General features: G+C 43.5%; 1 protein-coding gene across 1 annotated transcript; it reads right to left on the reverse strand.

Moving 5' to 3' along the window:
- Positions 1 to 1762: 1762 nt before the first annotated feature.
- Positions 1763 to 24597, reverse strand: LOC140492246 (transmembrane emp24 domain-containing protein 9-like). Its single transcript, XM_072591163.1, has 5 exons — positions 24115 to 24597; positions 10877 to 10977; positions 8952 to 9077; positions 7200 to 7346; positions 1763 to 6339 (listed from the first exon to the last, which is right to left on the reverse strand). The coding sequence occupies exons 1-5, from the start codon at positions 24251 to 24253 to the stop codon at positions 6190 to 6192; spliced, it is 663 nt and encodes a 220-aa protein (XP_072447264.1). The 5' UTR covers positions 24254 to 24597; the 3' UTR covers positions 1763 to 6189.
- Between the last annotated feature and the right edge of the window lie 1269 nt (positions 24598 to 25866).

Raw genomic sequence — 25866 nt, forward strand, 5'->3', positions numbered from 1 at the left:
AGTTCATCCACTTTACTAACACCTTCCACCCCGACCTCAAATTTACCTGGCCTGTCTCAGACTCCTCCCTCCCCTTCCTAGACCTCTCCATTTCTATCTCAGGCGACCGAATCAACATGGACTTTTACTATAAACTGACCGACTCCCACACCTTCCTGGATTACACCTCCTCCCACCCTGCCCCCTGTAAAAACACCATCCCATATTCCCAATTACTTTGCCTCCGCCACATCTGCTCCCAGGAGGACCAATTCCAATACCGAACAACCCAGATGGCCTCCTTCTTCAAAGACCGCAATTTCCCCTCAGACATGGTTGACGATGTTCTCCACCGCATCTCCTCCACTTCCTGCTCCTCCGCCCTTGAACCCCGCCCCTCCAATCGGCACCAGGACAGAACCCCTCTGGTCCTCACCTACCACCCCACTAACCTCCAGATACATCATATCATCCTTTGTCATTTCCGCCACCTCCAAACAGATCCCACCACCAAGGATATATTTCCCTCCCCTCCCCTACCAGCATTCCAGAAAGACCACTCCTTCCACGACTCCGTCAGGTCCACACCCCCCACCAACCCAATCTCCACTCCCAGCACCTTCCCCTGCAACCGCAAGAAATGCAAAGCTTGCGCCCACACCTCCCCCCTCACTTCCCTCAAGGCCCCCAGGGATCCTTCCATATCCGCCACAATTCACTGCACCTCCACACACATCATTTACTGCATCCACTGCACCCGATGAGGCCTTCTCTACATTGGGGAGACAGGCCGCCTACTTGCTGAAAGTTTCAGAGAACACCTCTGGGATACCCGCACCAACCAACCCAACCGCCCCATGGCTGAACACTTTAACTCCCCCTCCCACTCTGCCAAGGACATGCAGGTCCTTGGCCGCCTCCATCACCAAACAATGGTAACATGACGGTTGGAGGAAGAGCGCCTCATCTTCCGCCTCGGAACCCTCTAACCACAAGGGATGAATGCAGATTTCTCCTGCTTCCTCATTTCCCCTCCCCCCACCTTATCTCAGTCCCAAACCTCTGACTCAACACCACCTTCCTGACCTGCAATCCGACCTCTCCGGCCTATCACCCTCACCCTAACCTCCTTCCACCTATCGCATTCCCAACGCCCCTCCCCCAAGTCCCTCCTCCCTACCTTTTATCTTAGCCTGCTTGGCATACCCTCCTCATTCCTGAAGAAGGGCTTATGCCCGAAACGTCGATTCTCCTGCTCCTTGGATGCTGCCTGACCTGCTGCGCTTTTCCAGCAACACATTTTTCAGCTCAAACAAAAAGACTCAGCAACAACAAGATAACGGGTGGCACGGCGGCACAGTGGTCAGCACTGCTGCTTCACAGCGCCAGAGACCCGGGTTCAATTCCAGCCTCAGGTGACTGACTGTGTGGAGTTTGCACATTCTCCCCGTCTACGTGGGTTTCCTCCGGATGATCCCAGTTTCATCCCACAGTCCAAAAATGTGCAGGTTACGTGAATTGGCCATGCTAAATTGTCCGTAGTGTTAGGTGTAGGAGAATGGGTCTGGGTGGGTTGCAGGTCGGTGTGGACTTGTTGGGCCGAAGGGCCTGTTTCCACACTGTAAGTAATCTAATCGTTTCCTAATGGGAACAATGTTGATGCTAAAATTAATGCATCTTGCATTAATTTTTGAACACCGTTCTAGACTGCTCTAGTAAGCTAACATGCTGGATCACAGTAAAAAAAAACTGGACTCAACAGGAACAAAGAGAACAATAAAGAATGGTTATATGAACACGTTTATTAAAGCTTTGAAGTGAAAAATAAAACCAATTTAAAAATGATTTACAAATCCATCTTCTTGCTTTTTTTTTAAAGAGAAAATAATCAGATACAGCAATTCAGACTATGGAATTTAAATACTGAACAGACATCTAAATCAAGAGTTCAGTCAGCTCCAGAAGTCCTGACAATTTTCACACGTTCATCTAGGTCTGACTGTTGTAGAAAATCTCTCAGCCAAACATAAATGAAAGCAGAACATTATCCACATCGAACCAAATTGTTCAAATCCAGTGTATTGAAATCAAATAATTTATTGCTTTAAATTAGACAGTCACAGCTTTTCATTCCTCCCAGTTTTCTACTCAGCACCGCCCCAAGGTTCCACAGGTCCTCAATGCTCCCCACAACATCAAATGAATTGACTTTCCTCATGAATCAATTGGAACAGCAAATCTTAGAAAGCTATTTACTTGAGAAGCTTAAGGCTGACACAAATCCTGTCGCAACATCCAGCTGCAGAGATCGATTGCTGGCCAAGTTGAAAATTGTAATGTTCCCTCCTTTCCTCTCCTGCACATTTACCCCCACTTCCTTGTCCAAAGCCTCACTCCACATCCCAGTTTGGTCAGTGAGCTCCCCTCAGATGAGAGCTCTGATCTAGAGTGCATGGTTCATATGATTCGGTATCTCAGCATTTTTATGCAGAGTGTGCTGAGGGGATGCTGCCTGTGTATGCAAGCTTTGAGTTAGGAAGGAAGACTGGATAGAACTGGGATATTTTTCACTGGAGCATAGGGGGTTGATAGGCAATCTTGCAGAAGTTTAGAAAATCATGAGAGGTATAGATAGAGTTAATGGTAATTGTCGTTTCCCCAGGATGGGGGATTTCAAAGACCAGGGGGCACATTTTTAAGGTGAGGAGAAGAAAGATTCCCGCCTCAGGCGACTGACTGTGTGGAGTATGCACATTCTCCCCGTGTCTGTGTGGGTTTCCTCCCACAGTCCAAAGATGTGCAGGTCAGGTGAATTGGCCACGCTAAATTGCCCGTAGTGTAAGGTAAGGGGTAAATGTAGGGGTATGGGTGGGTTGCGCTTCGGCGGGGCAGTGGACTTGTTGGGCCGAAGGGCCTGTTTCCACACTGTAAGTAATCTAATCTAATTTAATTTAATTTAATAATGATATAAAAGACACATTTTTATGCAGAGGTTGGAATGAACTTCCTGAGGAAGTGGTAGATGCAAGCACAATGGCAAAATTTAAAAGACATTTGGATAGATACATGAATAAGGGTTTGGAGGGATATGGGCCAGGAGCAGGCAGGAGGGGCTAGTTTAGTTTGGGATTATGTTGGGCATGGATTGCTGTATGATGCTATAACAACTGACAGTGTAGTTTAACCGAATCATTCAGCTACAATGTAATTTTGATTTACCACACGTAAATATTTATCAAACCAAACACTTTGTTTTCTGAAATGCAAATCATGCCTATTTCAGAGGCAGCCAGCATGAGAAATAAGAAACTTTTTTTTAAAAAAAGGTGGAAATAGTTTATTTCAAAAATGAGAACTTCTGAAAAATGGTCCAGGAACTTGTACATGACAATTACTGCAAAATACAAGAAAACAAATCTCATTAAGCAACATAATCTCTACATAAAATGCACCAAGATCCAAAAGAAAGAAATTAAGAGGATGGAAGAAAAGAAGGGAGAATGTTAATGTGAAGAAAACAGGCAGAAATTTACATTGAGGCACTATTTATTTTTTCAACAATGATAGAAATCAGTGAATTGGTTCTGGGGCAATCATACAACATATACAAGTCTTCACCTTCGTATCCAAGGCCAATTACCTATTTGCAACAGTTATCTTCAACCACATTCAAAAATGGACAGATTAACATACTCAACAGTTTAAACTGATGGGTTAGTGAGCATCACACACTCACTCCCCGTGCACTTCAGCTTTGTGTGCACTATGTCCAGAACAGCACAAAATGTGTGCTGTTATTTTTAAGGAAATCTCTCACAAAAAACGGTATCAGTGGTACAGGTAATGGATTAAAGAACCTTTGTCCTTGTCCTTTAGTGTAACAGTGCCCATTTAGTATGCACTCCACAATCCACACAACTCCTCTACACATCCTTTCGAAAAGAACATGTGTGAAATGTCAAAGCACAAAAACATCTTCTCTGGGAGATTAGTTAGCATAAAGACTGCTACATAACAACCCACTTTCCAATCAGATGGCTTGGTCAAAGTCGTCAGTAAACCAATCAGGTTTTCAGACCGAGCCAGATATCTGAAATGAAGCCTTTTCATCACGCAACTCTGATTCCTGCCTCACGTTGAGAAAACTAGGACTGTTAATCTTAACAACATGAACTGGAGAAGTGTAGAGAAATGGTGCCTCTGAATTGGTGCATATCGACACAGTAGGAGGCATAAAAATCCCGGGGAGAGTAGGCCTTAGTTGACTGAATTAATAGGAATCAATTTGCCCAGCTTGTGTGTTATTTTTACAGAAAGAGGGATTCCCAAACAAGGTAATTGACTTCCAGGGGAAAGAATGTGTGACAGGTTATTGCCTTGAAAGAGAAGGAATCACATCTAATTATCATTCAAGCTTTTCCAACATCAGTACTCTTGATGACAAGGTTCAAACAGTGGGGAACAGTTCAATCAAAAGCAGAGAGCAGAAGTAGTCAGCTGTAATTAGATTAGCATGATTTAGCACACAATAAGCATAGCATGTGTTTTGGAAGCAGCAAATGGAGAAACTGCCTGTTGAAGACGGGACAATGGCCTCAGCTTTTACAGCAGTTTCCACATGGAGAGCCATTATTCTGCCTTGAACAACCCACCGACAAGTCACCAAGTTGCTGGCAGCAGTGAATCATAAATGTCCAAACTTCCAATATCGATGACTGAACAGACAAGGCAGGATCTCTGAATAAAGCAATCAACTTGGCTCTCCCTTCCAGCAGTTCAAGAATGAGGTGTCCTAAAGTTTATAACTCTCAAACTCAGAAGGATGGCCTACATTATAAGTAGTACTTTGGTCTACTAGATTAATATGAACAGACCTGGACTCTGGTATCACAGCAGTTTCTTCAACTGCAAAACTTAGTGAATGCAACCCTATCGGGTCAAGCTCAAACTGTACTGTTGCCAACAGTGGAACATAGCAATGGTCACACTCATTTTCCTACGCGAATAGAAATGAGGAGAGAGAGAAACAGAAAGCCCTGATTAATGTAATTAAATTTCCACCCAGTATCTGTCCATCCACAAAAAGCAGCAAAGTTCAAAACTTTAAAAATAATAACAATTCGGATGTAGTCAATGCGCCAGTCAAGAACAAGAGACAGAATCATGGTACAAATATTTACAACTGCCTCCAAACATTCAAGGATCAGGAGCAGCTGCACAAATGGAACACCAACCTTTTTATAACCAAATCAAAACAGGACACCATCCTGGCCCAAACCCTACAGTAACATGTAAATCTCATCCTGCTCCTGCAATGACTGATATGACCAAACCCAATGCTTCTGATCACAACAAATGGTGGCCAATAAATTATAGTGCCGAGAACATTACAAGAAAATCAGAGCACTTAGTTGCTCTGCAGTGTTGCCCTCCCAGAGTCAGAGTCACTCAGTTACAACCAGAGATGTATAAATAATTAACTCTTGCTTCGCCCATCCTTACGACCAAGTCTGAAAACACAGTAAAGCATTACTCATACCTCCATGATCACAGCCAGCCATGTCAAGGCTGCCCTGCACACTTAAGGATGGCTCAAATCAAAAAGGTCACACAAAAGCTGGACTAATTAAACCTTGGAGAGAAGTTCACAGGACATTGTTGGGTACTTCGTTTCAAAAACATCAATATTAGAGAATGGATTTTTAAACAGCTCAACTACAGATCAGGCAAGGAATACAGACCTTAGCGTGCTTAAATACTGCCTAACTCCACTTTGAATACTCTAGTACTGAAGCTTTCAGAGCTTTGGTGTGATGAAAAGAGAATTGATTGACAATGGCTTTAACAAGATACTGGGGTCAAAGAGGCAACAAAGCAGTCAACTCAAATTGGAAAGAGTTGCCTTTTTATCAGTCAGGGCACCTTTCCAAAAACACACCTGGCAAACAGACTATCCATTACTTTATAATCTCCATTTGGAAAGAAAAACTTGCATTCATATAGGATCTTTCAAAATCTCAGGATACCCGAAAGCACTTTACAGCCACTGTTTTGTAGGAAGCACTGCAGATCACAGAAGTTGGGGAAGGGGAAGAAATTGGATAAAATCCGACGAGCCAGGGCTTGAAATGCGGAATTGAAAACGTGCTTTTGGCTAATCAGCCTCCTCTGTTTTTAAACCAATTGAACCCAGGTCATTGTGATCACGGCCTATACCAGTTTCTTGGCCTCAAAGAAGCTTTTCAGGTGCCTCATCTGCCAGATGCCAGTCAGAATGAGGATCAGTGTTTGCACGATGGACCACCACAGGACTCGCTGATTGGTGCTCTCACTGGTTACTCGGAAGCGCTCCTCACGATACTGGAACAGAAAAAATGTTGAGGATACTCATGTACCTTGCAGCAGTCTTGCATTGTACCAAGTTGCATAATTGACTTGCTCTGCTTTCTTTCCACAGACCCTGCCAGACCTGCTGAGTTTGTTTTTGTTAGATATTTTGATTATTTTGTTAAACAAAACAGCACGGTGGCTCAGTGGTTAGCACCATGCCAGGGGCCTGGGTTCAATTCCACCCTCTGACGACTGTCTGCGTGGAGTTTGCACATTCTCCCCAGGTCCGCATGGGTTTCCTCCATGTGCTCCGGTTTCTTCCCACAGTCCAAAAATGGGCACGTTAGCTGGACTGACCATGCTCAGTGTCCGTTGATGTGTATGCTAGGTGGATTAGCCAGGGGAAATTCAGGGTTACTGGGATAGGGTAGAGGGGTTGGGTCTGGGTGGGATGCTCTTCAGTGGGCTCAATTATGGCCTGCTTCCACACCTTAGGGATTCTATGATGATCAAAAGCAGTTAATAGTAATCAAATGCTTCTGAGCCCCGTATGAACAATTTCTTGGCCTCAAAGAAGCTTTTCAGGTGCCTCATCTGCCAAATGCCAGATAGTGTAGTACTAGGCTAAACCTATTGACACTCTACTTTTCCAATGAGTTTTACTGCTGCATTTAACCCACGTACACCTGCTTGGTTTCTTACTTACTTACTAACCCTTATGTTCCCACCCTCTTCCTCACAGTAATTTATCTCACTTTCTATTTTGGTCATTCCTTTCCTTCCCTTCAGTAATTACATTCCCACCATCATTTATCCAAAAAGCTATGTCCTTACCACCCACCTAAACAAACAGGTAAGCCCTAGTCATCCTCCTCTCTCTCCTCACTCACCCGCTGGTAGTTCTGCTCTTTCTGGATTTGTTCCACCTGTTCAATGAGTTGTCTGACACGAAGTTGGAGCTCTGACAGTTTGTCCTTCGCTGCAATCTCAACGTAATCATTGGCATGTTCACCAACTTGGATGTCCAAGTGAACCCGCTGCAGAGAGAAAATTAATTACTCGGTGCGCAATAACTTATGTACTCAACTAAAACTGGCAGCATCCTGATTAACTTGAGTTAACATCATTAAAATAAAGGTATTAAGACAGACATTTAGGACCACAAGGCTACATTTCAATGCTCCTTTACTTACTAAACAATGGATTGGGATTAAAAAGGGGTGTGCTAGAAGGCTAGAGTTACACTGACAAAAAAAAAGGACGGGCTCTTAAACCTACAGCTGAAATATAACATAAAAAGACTTAGAAACATTCAATACTAATATGAAGTTCTGGTCAAACAAACCCAGGTCCATTTAAGATCATCAGCCTGATTTATTTTCCTTTTCCTTTCTCCTCTCACTTTAAGTTAAAAACAAAACCATAAGAAACATTTCATATCTTGGGCAAACATCTTAAAACAAAGAACTTTAATTTTTTTTCAATAGCTAAATTGTGAATTGCAGGAAGCATGGAGCTGTTGGACAACATTTCAAAGTAGCTTATCTGGCAATCAAATATGGTCACCAAAATACTTCCATATTTTCATACCCAGAGGGTTCAACAGCCTCTCTATCCTCCCTGTGGAAGACTTTTGAATGCAATGCATCTGAAGTAAAAACATATTATCCAACCCCAGCCCACTTCAGGAAATCCAAATATTGAGGATGAGGTGAATGACACAGAACTAAAATTAAAGTTAGCAGTAACATATTCGTTGGATCTTAGAAATAAGAACTAGGAGCAGGAGTAGGCGATCTGGCCCCTCGAGCCTGCTTCCCCATTCAATAAGGTCATGGCTGAACTTTTCGTGGCCGCAGCTCCATTCACCTGCCCTCTCACTGTAGCCTTGAATTCCTTCTTTGTTCTAGCATAGCTTTAAAAACATTTACTGAAGTAGGGTCAACTACTTCACTGAGCAAAGAATTCCGCAGATTCACAACCTTCTGGGTGAATAAATTCCTTCTCAATTCAGTCCTAAATCTGTTCCCCCTGATTTTGAGGCTATTCCCTCTTGCCCTAGTTTCAACTGCCAGTAGAAACATCCTCTCTACATCTATCTTATCGATTCCCTTCATAATTTTATATGTTTCCATAAAATCCTCCCTCAATCTTCTAAGTTACAATGAATATAATCCCAGTTTACTCAGTCTCTCTTCATAAACCAACCCCCTCATCTCCAGAATCAACCTAGTGAACCTCCTGTCCACCCCCCTCCAGTGCCAGTACATCCTTTCTCAGGTAAGGAGATCAAAACTGCACACAGTACTCCAGGTGTAGCCTCACCAGCACCCTACACAACCTCCCTCCTTTTAAACTCAACCCCTTTGGCAATGAAGGATAAAATTCCCAAGCATGCTGCAACTTTTTACCATTCAAGTAATACTCCTTATCACTGTATTTCCTACCAAAATGGATGACTTCACATTTATTAACATCTTCTCAAAACTCATGAGAGGGAGGCTCAGCATAGACCAGTTGGGTCAAAATGAGTACCTGCTGCATTGTAAATTCAATGCAAAGTTTTCACAATCAATAGTCATGACTAATTTTATGCTTCGTTCGCAAAGATACTGCTTTACACTAATAAATTATTTCCTTACCAGCATTCCTGATGCAAAGAGTGAGAGTTTGGTGGAATTGGAGTGTAGGCAAATCTGATGCTCTCCAGGAATATGGGAGGTAAATGTAAATCTTCCCTCAGAAGCATACTGCCTTGATAGAATGACCTACACAACAAAAGGGAGACATGAAAGCATTAGTTATGTATTTGATGTTACCTATACTCTTCTCTTTTTATATCTCTAATCCGTACATTATTCTAATCTTGACATATCTACAAACTTTTGACGGCTTGCAGAATAATTTCTGGGCAAATGCATTATAATTGCAAAATGTTCTGAGAACTCCAGACAGTCAGGTTTATAGAAACAGTTTCACAACCCTATCATTAAAAGGCAGTGCTGAGGAGGGCTTGCAGATTGAGTGGCCCATTTCGGAGGGTTGCTATGAGACCAGCTCTTATTGCCCTTGAGGTGACGGTTAGATCAATTTCTTTAATTGCTGCCATCCATGCATTTTTGGTGTAGTCCTAGTGCATTTAGAAGAGGGAGTCCCAGGGGTTTACCCTAGCAGGGAAGGAACAACTATACAAAGCTAAGTCAGGATGGTGTGCAATTTGAAAGGCAGCGTTCTTCCCATGAGCTTTCTGCCCTTGTTCTTCTAGATAGTAGCATTTGCAGGTTTGGAATGTGCTAAGGGATCATTAAAAAAAAGTAGGCCACTACCCTTTCAAGTCTGTTACACCATTCAGTAAGGTCATAGAGTACTCCACATTCTTGCCTATCCATGATAACCTGTCACCTTCCTTATCAAGGATTAATCTAGTGCTATCTTAAAAACATTCAAAGACACACATCCTTGGAGAAAGCATGCTCCAAAGACTCGCGACAGAGACACAGCTTCATCTCATCTATGTTTAGATTAGATTAGATTACTTACAGTATGGAAACGGCCCTTCTGCCCAACAAGTCCATACCGACCTGCCGAAGCGCAACCCACCCAGACCCATACCCCTACATTTTATCCCTTCACCTAACACTACGGGCAATTTAGCATGGCCAATTCACCTAACCTGCACATTTTTGGACTGTGGGAGGAAACCGGAGCACCCAGAGGAAACCCACGCAGACACGGGGAGAGTGTGCAAACTCCACACAGTCAGTTGCCTGAGGCGGGAACTGAACCCGGGTCTCTGGCGCTGTGAGGCAACAGTGCTAACCACTGTGCCGCTCATGTTTTAAACGGACATGTTATTTTTTAAGCTGCGACCATGACTGCCAGCTCTGGGACTTAAGGCATTGATGAATTGCTACAAGGCCTTTCCTATATGCTGCACATGGCTGCCATTGTGGTAATGGAATGTTTATAAAGTGGTGGATCAAGTACCAAAACAGCCTTGGATAGCGTTGAACTTGTGTTGCTGAAGTTGCACATGTATGGGCAAGTGAGGAGCATTCCATCTCTCTTCCGTTTTCTGCCTTTAGTTAGTGGACACGCTCTGCAGAGCTCCCAGACTCTGTCCTTCTCTTATAAAGCGTTTACGCATTGAATGCGGTTACATTTCTGATCACTGGTATGATATTGACATTTGGGAGTTCAGTAAAGGTAATGCTCACACAGGTATTCTTTTCAACAATTTCACCTGTAGTATGCCAGTATGAAAATTATACCATACTATCCATAGGAACAATAACCATCACGGGGATATTAAGGCAGTTGGTTATGCTTCTACTTACAGAAGTAATATAGCAAACAGAAACCTTCCTCCAGTTTTATGCTGAATCAAACATAACTTTGAATTAAATTAGGTACAAAATACATAATTTCCCAACATTATTGTTTACACAAGCAAAATATTAATTTAAAAAGTGACTTAGCTTAGAAATAAAGTCTTAAAATAATTAGATAGTGCACTTGAAGCAAGCAAATAAACAGGCTTGGTTTTCTGATCTTGAATATGTCATACCTTTTCATCAGGATCCTTCACCTCTACAAACATTCCTAGTCCTGGAGGAGAAGGCAGGTACTCCTCCCTCTGTTTGTCATACATCAGAGTTTTATAATTACCTACAAACAACAGAAACTGATTAGTTCCATTCACTTCTAGGTTACCATTGGTCAATGGGCAGCAGCTTGTCAGATAGAACAGGAGAAGAAACCAAGATCCAAAACAGTGTACCTTGCTTAAACAAGCCCTGACTCAAACAGAAATGGCAAGTGCAGGAGAAACTCAGCAGGTCTGGTAGCACTATGAAGTGAGAAACAGAGTTTCAAGTCATGACCTTACTGGCGTGGGGCCTGATGAAGGGTTTATGGCCGAAACGCCGATTCTCCTGCTCCTCGGATGCTGCCTGACCTGCTGTGCTTTCCCAGCATCACACTCTGGACTCTGATCTCCAGCATCTGCAGTCCTCACTTTCTCTTTACTGGTGTAAACAGTTAAAAAGCTGGAGTAACAGCAAAATAGATTATTACTTGAATGGTAAAAAGTTGCAGCATGCTGCTGTGCAGAGGGACCTTGGAGCCCTTGTGCATGAATCACAGACGGTTGGTCTGCAGGTACAACAGGTAATTAGGAAGGCAAATGGAATTTTGCCCTTCATTGCCAAAGAGATTGAATTTAAACGCAGAGAGGTTATGTTAGAGCAGTCCAAGGTGCTGGTGAGGCCACACCTGGAGTACTGTGTACAGATTTGGTCTCCTTACTTAAGAAAGGACATAAAGGTATACAATCATTTATCCAAAATGCTCGAGACCAGCTGGCTTTCGGAATTCAGAATTTCGGAATTAGTGACAGCTCAACGGTGAAATTTTTTTAAAAATCTTACCGAACAGTAGACTCACTGAGTAACAGGCCTTGAGACAGAATTGAGGCCTGCCAGTGCTGGGCCACACCCTCCTCCACATCCCATCTGAGTGACATGCATCGTGTGGGTGTGGAGTTGGGTGCCAAACAACCTTGTTAAGGAGATATAAACTTCACAAAAAAACCTCTGGATTTTGGAGCTTTTCGGATTTCAGATGAAGGATTGTCTACCTGTACTGGCACTGGAGGGGGTGCAGAGGAGGTTCACTAGGTTGATTCCTGAGTTGAGGGAGTTGGCTTATGAGGAGAGGCTGAATAGATTGGGATTATATTCTTTGAAATTTAGAAGAATGAGGGGGGATCTTATAGAAACATATAAAACGATGAAGGGATTAGATAAAATAGAAATAGAGACGATGTTTCCACTGCTAGGTGAGACTAGGACAAGAGGGCATGGCCTCAAGATTAGAGGAAGCAGGTTTAGAACTGAACTAAGAAGGTTGTTAAATCTGTGGAATTCCTTCCACAGGGAAGTAGTTGATACTACTTCAGTAATCGCTTTAAAGCCAAGATACGTACTTTTTTAGAAAAATAAAGGAATTAAGCAATATGGTGAAAACGTGGGTAAGTGGAGCTGAGTCCACAAAAAGATCTTATTCAGTAGCAGACGGCCTACCCCTGCTCCTAGTTCTTATGATTGGGGGAGGCTGTTTGCAGGTAAAGGGACATCTGGCAAGTGGACGCTTTCAAAAGCAAGATAACGAGTGTTCAGGAACAATATGTTCTTTACTAGTGTGAAGAGCAAGGCTGGCAGGAGTAGAAAACACTAAATGACTGGAGGCATTGAGGCTCTGGTGAACAGAAAGAAGGAAACATACGTCAGATATAGATAACTGGGATTGAGTAAATCCTTTGAGTTTAGAGGGTGTAGGAGCACACTTAAAAGAGAATTCAAGGGGGCAAAGTGGATGGAGGTGTAAGATAGCTTTGGCAGATAAGGTTAAGGAGAATCCAAAGAGCTGTGCATATATTAAGGGAAAAAGAGTAAGTTGTTATGAAGATCTGGGTATACTTTAACAGAAGTTAAAGCAGCAGAACTACCGGACACAGCACCAAGTGCTCTCAATGAGGCAACAATGTAACACTTGGTCAAACAACTCGATTAGCTCGTTGCCTGCAGACAAAAACAAATTCGAATTCGGCCAATCAGTTTAAATTATACCCCAAAAATATCAAACTCCAATCCAGTTTGAATTGAGCATGTTGACAATCTTAAAAGCCAATGACACAATCCGATGCTCTGTGGTAAAAGACCGGGAAAATTGGAATATTGCGTGCAATTCTGGTCTCCTTCCTATCGGAAAGATGTTGTGAAACTTGAAAGGGTTCAGAAAAGACTTACAAGGATGTTGCCAGGGTTGGACGATCTGAGCTATAGGGAGAGGCTGAACAGGCTGGGGCTGTTTTCCTTGGGACGTCGGAGGCTGAGGGGTGACCTTATAGAGGTTTACAAAATCATGAGGGGCATGGATAAAATAAATAGACAAAGTCTTTTCCCTGGGGTGGGAGTCCAGAACTAGAGGGCATAGGTTTAGGGTGAAAGATATAAGAGACACCTCAGGGGCAACTTTTCACGCAGAGGGTAGCGTGTGTATGGAATGAGCTGCCAGAGGAAGTGGTGGAGGCTGGTACAATTACAACATTTAAAAGTCATTTGGATGGGTATATGAATAGGAAGGGTTTGGAGGGATATGGGCCAGGTGCTGGCAGGTGGGACTAGATTGGGTTGGGATATCTGGTCGGTATGGACAGGCTGGACTGAATGTTTTGTTTCCGTGCTGTACATCTCTATGACTGTAACAGTGAGGAGGAGAACTGCCAAGCTCAGCATGTAAACAGGCCACCTAAAAAATAGCTCTCTTAAAAAGGTACCTTTTCGATCAGTAACCTGTGACTCAGAAATTCCTAAGGAAAAGAAAAGACAACATAGGAAGATCCGAACAGAAGAACAAAAACTGCCTGGTTTTGAGATAAGAAGGGTGGTTTTGTAAATCTTAATTGGAAGTTTTATCAGACTAGTATCATAGAAGGGAAAGTAAAAGTTGGGTAAGAGGAAGAAATTGTAAATAGTGGTTAGTTAATTATTCTCTGTTATACTTTAAGAAATAAAGTTATTAATTTTTACTTTAAATTGTTCTTGGCCACTCGCATTTTTACAGATTACTGCGCGGGATAAATCTTTTTAGTGTTGCTGGTTTTAAATGAAGCAGGAGAATTTATCCCATGTCGTAACAAACGAGAGAGAGGGTCCCTTGAAGGCTAACGAGATTATTTATGTGTGGAAATACAGGAGATGTGTGAGATCCTAAATGAATATTTCGTGTCAGTGTCTCTTAATGGTAGATAAATCTCTGGGACCTGATTGATCAAGGGCTGAAGGGCCTGTACTGCACTGTTATGTTCTATGATGAAGTGTATCCAGGACACTGTGGGAAGCTAGGGAAGAAACTGTAGGGCCCCAAGTGGAGATATTGGTATCATTAACAGCCACTGGTGAGGTGCTGGAAAACTGGGGTGTGGCATTATTTAAGAAAAGCTGCAGAGAAAAGCAGGGAAATACAGACAGATGAACCTGACATCAGTCGTGGGTAAATTGGAGGGATTCTGAAAGAGGAGGCAAGGACTGATTAGGGATAGTTAACATGGCCTTGTGCAAGGGAAATTATGTCTCACTAACTTGATTGAGTTTTTTTTTGAAGAGATGACCAAGATGTTTGATGAAGGCAGAGTGGTAGACATGGTCTACATGGATTTTAGCAAGGCCTTTAACAAGGTTCCACATGGTAGGCTGGTCATTAAGATTAGGTTACATGGGATCCAAAAAGAGCTAGCCAATTGGATACAAAATTGACTGGATGGTAGGAGACAAAGTGGTAGAACAGGGTTATTGTTCAGACTGGAGGCCTGTGACACAAAGATTGATGCTGGGTCCACTGCTGTTTGTCATTCGTATAAGCAGTTAGTGTGAGAATATAGGAGGTATGGTTAGTAAGTTTGCAGATGACACTAAAATTGGTATTTTAGTGGATAATGAAGAAGGTGATCTAAGAGTACAATGGGATCTTGATGAATGGGGCCAGTGGGCTGAGGAATGGCAGATGGAGTTTAATTTATTTAAAAGCGAAGTGTTGCATTTTGGTAAGACAAACCAAGGCAGGACTTACACAGTTAATGGTAAGGTCCTGGGAAATATTGTCAAACAGGGAGACCCAGGGTACAGATACATAGTTCTTTAAAAGTGGAGTCACTGGTGTACAGTGTAGTGAAGCTGGTGTTTGGCATGCTTGCCTCTGTCAGTCAGAGCACTAAGTACAGGAGTTGAGTTGTCATGTTACGACTGTGAGACATTGGTAAGGCCACATTTGGGGTACTGTGTACAATTCTGGTTGCCCTGCTATAGGAAGGGTGTTACTAAACTGGAAAGGATAAAAAAAAGATTTACAAGGATGTTACCAAGACTGGAGGGTTTGAGTAATAAGGAGAGGCTGGGACATTTTGTCCCTGGAGCATAGAAGACTGAGGAGTGACCTAATAGAGATTTAGAAACTTATGAGGGGCACAGATAACTCCCTGTATAACTCTGCAGGACCTTATCCATTTTTTTAACCTATGTCATTGGTACCAATGTGTTACTTGGTCCTTTATTCATTCAAAGGATGAGGGTGCCCCTGGCGAGGCAATTTATTGCCTAGCCCTAATTGCCTGGGAGGTGGTTAAGAGTCAGTCACATTTAGAGTTACATGCAGGCAGTGGTTAGGATGGCAGTTTCCTTCCCTAAAGGACATTAGTGAATCAGATGTTTTTTTTTCCCAACAATCAACAATGGATTCATGATCATGATTAGACTCTTAGTTCCAGAATTTTTAAAACTGAATTCAAATCCCACTATTCGAGCTGGGGTGCCCAGAACATTATCTGGGTCTCTGGGTTAACAGCCCAGGGATGCTATCACTAGGCTATCACCTCCTCCAGTGTTTTGAAAATTTGCTGCAACTGTTCAGAAACATCCTTGACCCTGGCACCAGGGAGGCAACATGCCATCTTGGAAACTCGCTCATAGCTACAGAAATGTCTGTCTGTGTTCCCGCGTAGAAAGCCCCCTATCACAACTGCTCACTTGGACTTTGCCATACCCTGCTTTACAACAGAGCCAGTCGTGTCTAAGACCTGGCTGCTGCTGCCTATTCACGTGTTATTCACCTAGACTCACTCAGATCTAACCAGCAGCACCTTGATCACAAAGTAGCCCCTTGCAGAAGTGGCCAGAACAAGACACAGCACCGCCTCCTCCCACACTTAGCTCAACTCCCAGCATTTGCACTCTCTTGCCTATTGCACTTTTTCACAGCCCATAAACCGGATATCCATAAGACAGAATGGGTCATCAGCAGAAGGGCAGCAGATGCACGTGAGCACCAACACCTTCAAGTTTATTTATAAGCAATGCATCATCCAAACTTGGAACTGCAGTACCGTCTTCACCAAAATAAGACCAAAATCCTGGCACTCACTTACCAGCAGCATTGTCAATGTACCTGCACCTGATGGACTGCAGCGATTAAAGGCAGCCCACCACCACTTTCACAAGGGCAGTTCATTGTTCAGGAGATCACTACGCACAGACATGAAACAAAACCGAAAACTTCCTGTTCTGGATACAGCAGGCGGTGGTTTCATCTGCCACAAACCTGAAGAGCTGAGTATCTGATTTTTCCTTCTGATAAGTCCTGCATCTCTGCTGAGGGGTGTGCGGAGGTCTTCTACAAGCATAACTACTTTCTTTAGTACTGGGCTAAAAGAGCACAATGCTTTTAGAAATACTGTATGCAAAAATGGGATGTGCACCCAGAGTTGATAAGGAGCCAGAAAGGAATTCATTTATAATTTTGATGCAGTTACTGCAAACTATAACACTTTGCAAGACTTAGTGCCAAACATGCTGTTTATCGAGGAGATCTACAACTCTCACAAACAGCACAACCTAAAGATGTTTTTTTTAGAAAAGAGTTCTACAAACATTGGAAATTCTTACCCTTGCGAGAAGATTTCCCCACACTTGCAAGATTTCATCGACTGCATTGAGAACAAATGTACTCTCAGGAACATTCAGCCTGCACAGCACAGAAGTGCCAAATCAACAAATTACAGAACCATGATAGAAGTGATGAAAGGAAGTGGCTCACTGAAAGAGAAAAGTAGATGGCCACCCCTAGTAACAGATGTATCACCTGGTTGAGATTCTCACTAAACCAAAATAAATATCTGACTAAAGGATTTGGTTGTTATCACACTATGGGTGCTTGCTGCTCTCCCCTGGAAAACTACATTGATTACACTTTAATATCTCACACTGAGGATTTTTATTGAAGAGTTAATTTACTCCGCTGACCTGCAGGAAATTGGATGTCCGGAGGCTAGAGTGGGATGCCTCTGACTTACAGGTAGATTGTAAGGAAATCACATTCCCATCTCTTTGGCATTAAAAGCCATCTCCTAGTTATTCAGAAGCCATTTACATTGTCATCTCTTACTATTTACATTTTCATCCCCTATTCAGAAATCAATAAGAAATCAATAATCAATAGGAATTTGACTACTCCCCTATAGTTACAAAAAAAAAAACGAGTTGCAATAGATTTGACCATGAAGGGATGATGTGCATTACACTGTTTGAGGATGAAGTGGACACTGCACTGTGCCTTGAGTGGCATGTGACTGTGGGTTGTCTTGTAGGCATCACTAACTGTGATGTAAAGATTTTATATAAAGGAAGTACCGGGTTTCCTTTGTTCAGAGAGAGCTTTGACACAACTCCGCAAGTCCTGCGAGGTGTATGTTAAAAGTTCCTCCAGAAAGTTTGTACCGTACTGTGCTTAATAAAATTTTGCTTGTTCACAGAAGTTGGTGTGTAAGTGTTGCTTCAAGTGTGTAAGGACCTCAGGAAATGAGAACTTAACAAATGGATGAAAGCCTACTTGTTCCAAGATGCCAAGAAAATTTACCAGTCTCTCTTTTTAATGCATTGTAAATTTGCAAAATGCAAAGTGATGTGCAAAATGAAGCACCATCAGCACTACCACACAAGTATGTTTCATACACACAATGTAATCTCCAGGTGACCAATAAAATGGCTGGTTAAAGGAGTGCCAAAACTCATGGTAAAGACTTCCATTCCCCTCTTACAAATGCTTTTTTCAAGAGTTTTGATTTTTCCCTTCACCATCTTACAAAGAGAATTTTATCGATAAAACATTAAAGCAAACTTTAAAGCTTTGCTGAGGTATCTTTTTGTCCACCTAACTCTAATGAATATTTGAAAGCAAAACAAACCCCAGAGTCGATATTTTCAATGCAAACAGGATAAAAGGGTTATTTTTTCCAGTTTATCCAAACTCAAACACTGAAGATTGATAAAGTCAATTTACAGCTCTAAAATATGGAAAAAGAGGCACATTGACCAATGGATGAGTAATATGGTCTTATTCATATCTCCCAATGCAAGTGCCATGGACAAATCTACAGCAGGGGTTAAGGTAGCTTATTAATGAACATCTAACAGTGCAGCTTTGCTAAATGGCACAGGGTGAAGTACCCATCAATGAATTTCACTATCCTTAAAAATTATTTCTTAGGATGTAGACATCAGTGACAAGCTCAGAATCTGCTGCTCATTCCGAGCTGAGTGGTTGGACAGGCCATCTGTCAAAAGCCAACCACGATGCAGGTTCCGAAAACACATATGGGCCAGACCTGATAAGAATGGCAGATTTCCATCCCTAAAAGGACATCAGTGAACCAGATAAATTTTAACAGAAGGAAAATTGGAGCAGCCAGCCATAAACAGGCTTCAAACTGTGAATTCTGAAGCTTTTCAGAGCAAGGTGGAGAGGCAAAAGGCAAAATTGTCATAAAAAAGAACCTTGATGGGTAGAAGTTCAGGTCAATAGTCGAGTAAGGAGAGGGACAAAAAAACGACAGAGTTTGAGTAACATAGGTTAGAACTAATGGTACAAGTACAGTGAGATTTCAAAACAGGGACAAACTTAACCCTGCCACTCTGCAGAAACAAATCTTGGTATTTTAAAATAAGAGTATATAGTAGGGTTATGGATGAGTTAAGAGCAAACGGGGGAAGAGGGCAGAAGTTTAGCAAAGACAGTACTGGAGTCATGTCTGCAGTTGACAAAACCATGTGGGTGATGGGAATGAGGTACAGAAAAGGGTAGGCAGTACAACACAGATAAATGCAGGCAGTCCTTGAGGTGGAAAGGATACATTCTGAAAGATCAGCTTAAATGCAAAATGTACATAATTTCTGGAAGTATTCTGGTTAGGTTTGTGTCATACCATGATTGGCTTGGAAACAGTTTGTGGCAGAAGCTAAAGTGTACAGCTACAAAGGACTAGGCAGGAAGAAACCACAGACAAGATTCTGAACAATTAGCAACACAAAGGCAATCAAAGGATCAAGAGAACTGGGGAAAAAAAAGAGAGTTGGCTGCCATCACAGGACTTTTGGAAGCGGAGGTAAAAATAATGACTGCAGATGCTGGAAACCAGATTCTGGATTAGTGGCGCTGGAAGAGCACAACAGGTCAGGCAGCATCCGAGAAGCAGTAAAATAGACGTTTCGGGGAAAAGCCCTTCATCAGGAATAAAGGCAGAGAGCCTGAAGCGTGGAGAGATAAGCTAGAGGAGGATTGACCATGCTAAATTGCCCACAGCATTCAGGGATGTGTAACGCTAGGTGCAGGGGTTTTGGAAGCTGATCCCATTTAAAGTGGATGTCATCAAGGGTCATCACACAAACAAACACAAAAGGGTCAAGACAACTGAACTGTATTCAATACATCAAGGTCCTCAGGAGACCTCAAATGACAATGGAGGGGATGGAAGCAGTATTTGCTGCAGATGTTTAAAGTGATTCATGCAAGGCAGGCCAGCTGAATCAGAGGATGATGCCAAGCTGAACAAATAAAAAGTAGTTGGTGGCGGGGGGGGGGGATATCAGATTTGTTATAGGACTTCATTCAAATCTATTTAAGTGGTGCAAGGTGAGCAGAAGGTGGACTGGAATGACAGAGATACAAGCAAAGTTACATATTCAAGTCCTTAAATTGAAAAGGGTTATGATTAACACATTTGAGTCAATGGAGTAAAATGAGAAGTTTTGATGCAAAGAGGGAAAAACATTTGCAACGTTAATAGCATGAAAACCTACAAGGAGAGTCAGAATTGTGGAGGAAGGAAGCAAGGGGGGGGGAAAAAACATACAGACAAGAGAGAGGAGGAGGAGGAGTTAGTTCTGAAGTTGATGACTCAAATAGATGAGCCATCACTTCAAGATTTTCCTGGAGTCTGCAAAAATTAAATATTGATCTCTGTGATCAACCAAGGGAAAATTAAATCAAAAGTTTTCTCTCTCATTTCTTCTGTTCGATTCAATTTACTTGTCAGAGAATTACTGAAGATGGGGGACCTGGCTCTTTTATCGAGCATGGCAGTTGGAGACAAGAAATCACAGAAGGAAACTTGCAGGGAAACATCCAGAGTTAGCAATCCCAGACTGGAGTAGGTAGGAGATTAGAGGTACCCAAGTTACCCTAAATACCCAAGTTACTGTCCTTTGAATCTGAGTACTTTTCCCCTCATTCTAGTTCTCATATGACAGCAATAAAACGCACGATTTTTCCCTTTCAACTCCAGGAGTCAATCCTTTATGATTTGGAGACCAAAGCTGATTTTGCACTCTTTCCCATAGTTTAAAGGATAACCATAATTACACGGTGATACTTCATAAGATTAACCTTCACCAAAGAACTGGAGGACTGTGACCAGTGGTGTGCCACAAGGATCGGTGCTGGATCCACTGCTTTTCATCATTTATATAAATGATTTGGATGTGAGCATAGGAGGTGTAGTTAATAAGTTTGCAGATGACACCAAAATTGGAGATGCAGTGGATAGCAAAGAAGGTTACCTCATGGTACAATGGGATCTTGACCATATGGGCCAATGGGCTTAGGAGTGGTAGATGAGAGTTTAATTTAGATAAATGGGAGGTGCTGCATTTTGCAAAGGCAAATCAGGGCAGGACTTATACACTTAATGGTAAGGTCCTAGGGGTGTTGCTGAACAAAGAGACCTTGGAGTGCAGATTCACAGCTCCTTAAAAGTGGAGTTGCAGGTAGATAGGATAGTAAAGGCGACATTTGGTATGCTTTCCTTTACTGCACACAGTATTGAGGAAAGGAGTTGGGAGGTCACATTATGGCTGTATAGGACATTGGTTGGGCCACTTTTCGAATATTGCATGCAATTCTGGTCTCCCTCCTATCGGAAAAATGTTGTGAAGCTTGAATGGGTTCAGAAAATATCTACAAGAATGTTGCCAGAGTTGGGAGGATTTTAGTTACAGGGAGAGACTGAATAGGCTAGAACTGTTTTGCCTGGAGTGTCAAAGGCTGAGAGGTTTATAAAATCATGAGGAGCATAGGTAGGGTAAATAGGCAAAGTCTTTTTCCTGGGGTGGGGGAAATCCAGAAGTAGAGGGCATAAGTTTCGGATGAGAGAGACTTAAAAGATTTAAAAAGGACTTAAGGGACAACACTTTCATGCACTGGGTGGCGTGTGTATGGAATGAGGTGCAAGAGGAAGTGGTGGAGGCTGGTACAATTACAGCATTTAAAAGGCATCTGGATAGGTATATGAATATGATGGGTTTAAAGGGATATGGGCCAAGTGCTGGCAAATGGGACTAGATTAAGTTAGGATATCTGGTCGGAATGGACAAATTAAACCGAAAGGTCTGTTTCAGTGCTGTACATCTCAGTGACTCTACGACTGTGTAGGAGTTTTAGTGAATGATTTGAGCGGACCTCAAAGACTCAGTGTCACCCAGCAGAGAAAGGATAGTGACTCCCCAATAAAAAGGTTTCAGTGGTGAGCACTGCTGCCTCACAGAACCAGGGACCTGGTTCTATTTCAACTTCTGACAACTGTTGTTGTAGAGTTTGCACATTCACCCCGTGTCTGTGTGGGTTTCCTCCCACCATCCAAAGATGTTCAGGTTAGGTGAATTGACCATGCTAAATTGCCCATAGCATTCAGGGATGTGTAACACTAGGTGCATTAGTCAGGGGTAAATATAGGACAATAAGGTAGGGGAACAGTCTGGGCAGGTTACTCTTCAGAGGGTCGGTGTGGACTTGTTGAGCCAACGGGCCTGTTCCCACTCTGTAGCGATTCAATAAAAAAACTGTACATTTTGATTGCTGTAAACAAACCCATTCCACTCCTTTGGTTACCAGAACCACACCAGAACCTCCTCTCACGTTGACTTGCCCAATTGCTTCCTCCCATGACAATTCCACAATTCAAAAACACTCCCAGCCAGCATCCCAGGCCCACGCAAAGTGTCTTGTTTTATTTAAGAGTGGTTTACTTTTCCCAAAACATTCATGCATTTAAAAAAAGGGAACAACGCAGATACTGTCAATATAATACCAGTCCCTCAAAGTACAAACTGAACTATTACAGGAAACTTATTTTAAAAATATTAATACACTGCAACTCATTCAGGGAAGTTCAATGCAGAAACCTAATGACCTCACCAATCCTTATGATCAAATTACAGAAAGAACTGCAGATGCTCGAAATCAGAATCTTGTCTGAACCAGGGGCAATGGATTCGAAACATTAACTCTGCTGTCAGACCTGCTGAGTATTCCCCTCCCTGATTACAGATCCTGGTTTGGTTCAGAACATCACTGTACAATGAATAAAAGCTAATCTCCCCCTTCCTCAACCTGACCTGGAAAGCTCAACCTGTCACCTGGCATTAACAAGCATCCACTGTTCCATGCAAGTGGAGTCAGGGCAGGAACAGGAGTCATAGAGAGGCACAGGAGGGTAACAGACCCTTCGGTCGAGCTCGCCCATGCCAACCAGATATTCTAAATTAATTTAGTCCCATTTGCCATATCTCTCTATCCTTTCCTATTCATGTACCCATTTGGATGCCTTTTAGATGCTGTAATGTACCAGCTGCCACCACATCCTCTGACAGCTCATTCCATACACCCACCAACCTCTGCATGAAAAAGTTCCCCCATAGGTCTCTTTTAATTCTTTGCCCTCTCACCTTAAAGCTATGGCCTTTAATTTTGACTCCCTTACCTGGGAAAAATAAACAAAAAGAACTGCAAATATTGTACATCAGAAACAGAAATTGCTGGAAAAGCTCAGCACATCTGTGGAGAGAACTCAGAGTTAATGTTTCAGGTCCTTCCTCAGAACCACAGGAAGAAATCTTGACTACTCACCCTACACATGCCCCTCATGATTTTATAAATATCTCCAAGGTCACCCCTCAGGCTCTGACGCTTCAGGAAAAACAGCCCATGTCTATTCAGGCTCTCCCTGTAGCTCAAACCCTCCAACCCTGGCAACATCCTTGTACAAAGTCAAAATTCACACGACACTAGGTTACAGTCCAACAGGATTTATTTGAAACCGCAAGCTTTCACAGCCCCCTCAGGCAGATAGTGAATGATAATACATGGGGACACAGAATTTATAAGAAGATCAAAGAGTCATACAACAGAACGCCAGGGTCTCCATAAAGCTTGCAGTTTCAAAGAAAGCTCTGGGAGCATAGCCCTGTATCATAGAGATGTACAGCATGGAAACAGACTCATCGGTCCAACCCGTCCATGCCGACCAGATATCCCAACCCAATCTAGTCCCACCTGCTAGCGCCTGGCCCATATCCCTCCAAACCCTTCCTATTCATATACCCATCCAAATGGCTTTTAAATGCTACAATTGTACCAGCCTCCACCACTTCCACTGACAGCTCACTCCATACACGTACCACCCTCTGCGTGAAAAAGTTGCCCCTTAGGTCTCTTTTATATCTTTCCCCTCTCACCCTAAACCTACGCCCCTCTAGTTCTGGACTCCCCCACCTCAGGAAAAAGACCCTATCCATGCCCCTCGATTTCTGACTCTGTCCACCCCAGTCCAACACATTCTGGTAAATCTCTCCTGAACACTTTCTTTGGAAAGCTGGCAGAATCAGAAACTGCTGGGAAATTTAAAAAAAACTCAGCATCTGTGCGGAGAGGAGAGAGAGACTGCAGATTTAATGAATCGGGGGCTTTCCTTCAGAACGAAACCCGGATTTGCAGAAGCTGCAGATTGTTTCCCTGCAGTTGGATCTGAGGGACTGCTGACAGGGTTAGGCCCCTAGGCCCCCAGGCCAGGCCAGGCCCTGACTGACTGGTAACGTGTCAATCTGACTCAGTGTGAGAGCACAGTCTCTCCTTTCCGCTTACCGATGACCATGGTCTCGTCGGGTATCTCCTCGATGAAGCATTTCTTCTCGGTCTCGCCTATGTGGAAGTAAAGGCCGGAACATAACGTGGCCGCCAACTGCAGCACCGTCAAACCCCGCACCCACTCTGCCGCCGCCATCTTGCACCTGACCGCCACCTCCTTCCCTCAAGCACACACCTCACCACGCCTGCGCACAACCGGCCGCGGCTGGCCAGGTGGAGGATGTGCGCGTGCGTCCAACCGGCCGCACGCCCCCTCGCACACCAGTACGCAAGCGTGCAGCCGGCAGCCGGTGAGGGAGACTGTGCGCATGCGTCTGACCGGTTAACTCTCCCCGCGCCTTGGAGGCTATTGCGCAAGCGTACAGCCAGCAACCGGTGGCTCATGCGCTTGACCGGCCACTTTCCTCCACCTCGGACGCTATTGCGCAAGCGTATGGCTGGCTGCCCGAGGTGAGAGGCCGTGCTCATGCGCCTGACCGGCTGCTCCGGCGAACCTGACAACGCTGCGCCCGCGCGTAGCCTGGGCCACCCGGAGTCACTGAGCATGCGGCAGCCTCTGTGCCACGTCCTCCTTACACCGACGCCTCTGATTGGACGGCTGCGCAAGACCCTCGTGCCGGTTGGTCGACGGCACGTCCTTCGTTGTGATTGGTTATTAGTGCCAGGCGGTTTGTCTCCCCCCTCCGGGGGGATGGGGTAAGTTCAGGCACCTGGTCCATCCCCAAATTAACTTTAATTGTCAGAGGCTGAACTGGGCTTGCCCTTGCTAGCAATCACATAAATAAAAGATAGACCTGGCGAGAAAAGAAACTAAAGATGCTGGAAACCTGAAACAAAAAGTAGGAATTGCTGGGCAAACTCTCAACAGGTCCAGCAGCATCTGTGGAGACAATCAGAGAGTCCAACCACCCCATTCCAACCATAATGGGTGGCAGACTTACTCAGCAGTTAGCATTGCTTCCTCACAGTACCAGGGACCTGGGTTCAATTCCACCCTCAGGTGGCTGTCTGTAGGGAGTATCCTCTGGGTTTCCTCCCACAGTCCAAAGATACGCAGGTTAGGTGGATTGGCTATGGCATACAGGGTTACAGGTGGATCTGGGTGGTATGCTCTTCGTTCAGTGTGAACTTGAAGGACCGAAAAGCCTGGTTCCATACATGGTAGGGATTCTATCATAAATTCAAACTGAACAAGTCCCACCTGTCTGCGCTCATATCCCTCCAAACCTCAACATGACATCCCAACTCCTGTACTTTTGAGCAATGAAGGCGAACATGCTAAATACCTTCTTAGACCCCCCACCTCTCTCTTGAGAGGGAAGCAGAGTTAACCTTTCAGGGCTAGAGACCCGTCTTCAGAACAGTTCTAAAGAAGGGACACCAGCCTGGACACATTAACTCTGCTTTCTCTCCACAGATGCTCTTAGACCTGCATTACTTTTTCCAGCAGTGTCTGGAGATCTGAAACAGATAAAAACAAATTGCTGGAGAAACTCAGCCAATCTGGCAGCATCTGTGGGGAGAAAATGGAGTTAATGTTTCCAGTCCAGTGAATTGTCTTCAAGGCTGGAAACATTAACTTCACTTTCTCACAACAGATGCTGTCAGACCCGATAAGTTTCTCCAGCAATTTATGTTTTTGTCTGGTGGCCATGAAGGGTGTTTCAAATATTCTGCTAACCGTATCTAGTTTAGAAACAAATGATTCCATTTAAGTGGCTATTCTGAATGCACAGCAAATGCCTTCTC

Source organism: Chiloscyllium punctatum, chromosome 20 (genome assembly GCF_047496795.1).
Source record: "Chiloscyllium punctatum isolate Juve2018m chromosome 20, sChiPun1.3, whole genome shotgun sequence".
NCBI classification, from domain to species: domain Eukaryota; kingdom Metazoa; phylum Chordata; class Chondrichthyes; order Orectolobiformes; family Hemiscylliidae; genus Chiloscyllium; species Chiloscyllium punctatum.

Coding starts and splice junctions, on each gene's coding strand:
- LOC140492246 (XM_072591163.1), bottom strand. CDS start 24,253: ATGGCGGCGGCAGAGTGGGTGCGGGGTTTGACGGTGCTGCAGTTGGCG. Junction 10,978..24,114: donor CGACGAGACCATGGTCATCG/GTAAGCGGAAAG, acceptor TGTTGTTTGTAG/GTAATTATAAAACTCTGATG. Junction 7,347..8,951: donor TCTTTGCATCAGGAATGCTG/GTAAGGAAATAA, acceptor TTCTCTCTGCAG/CGGGTTCACTTGGACATCCA.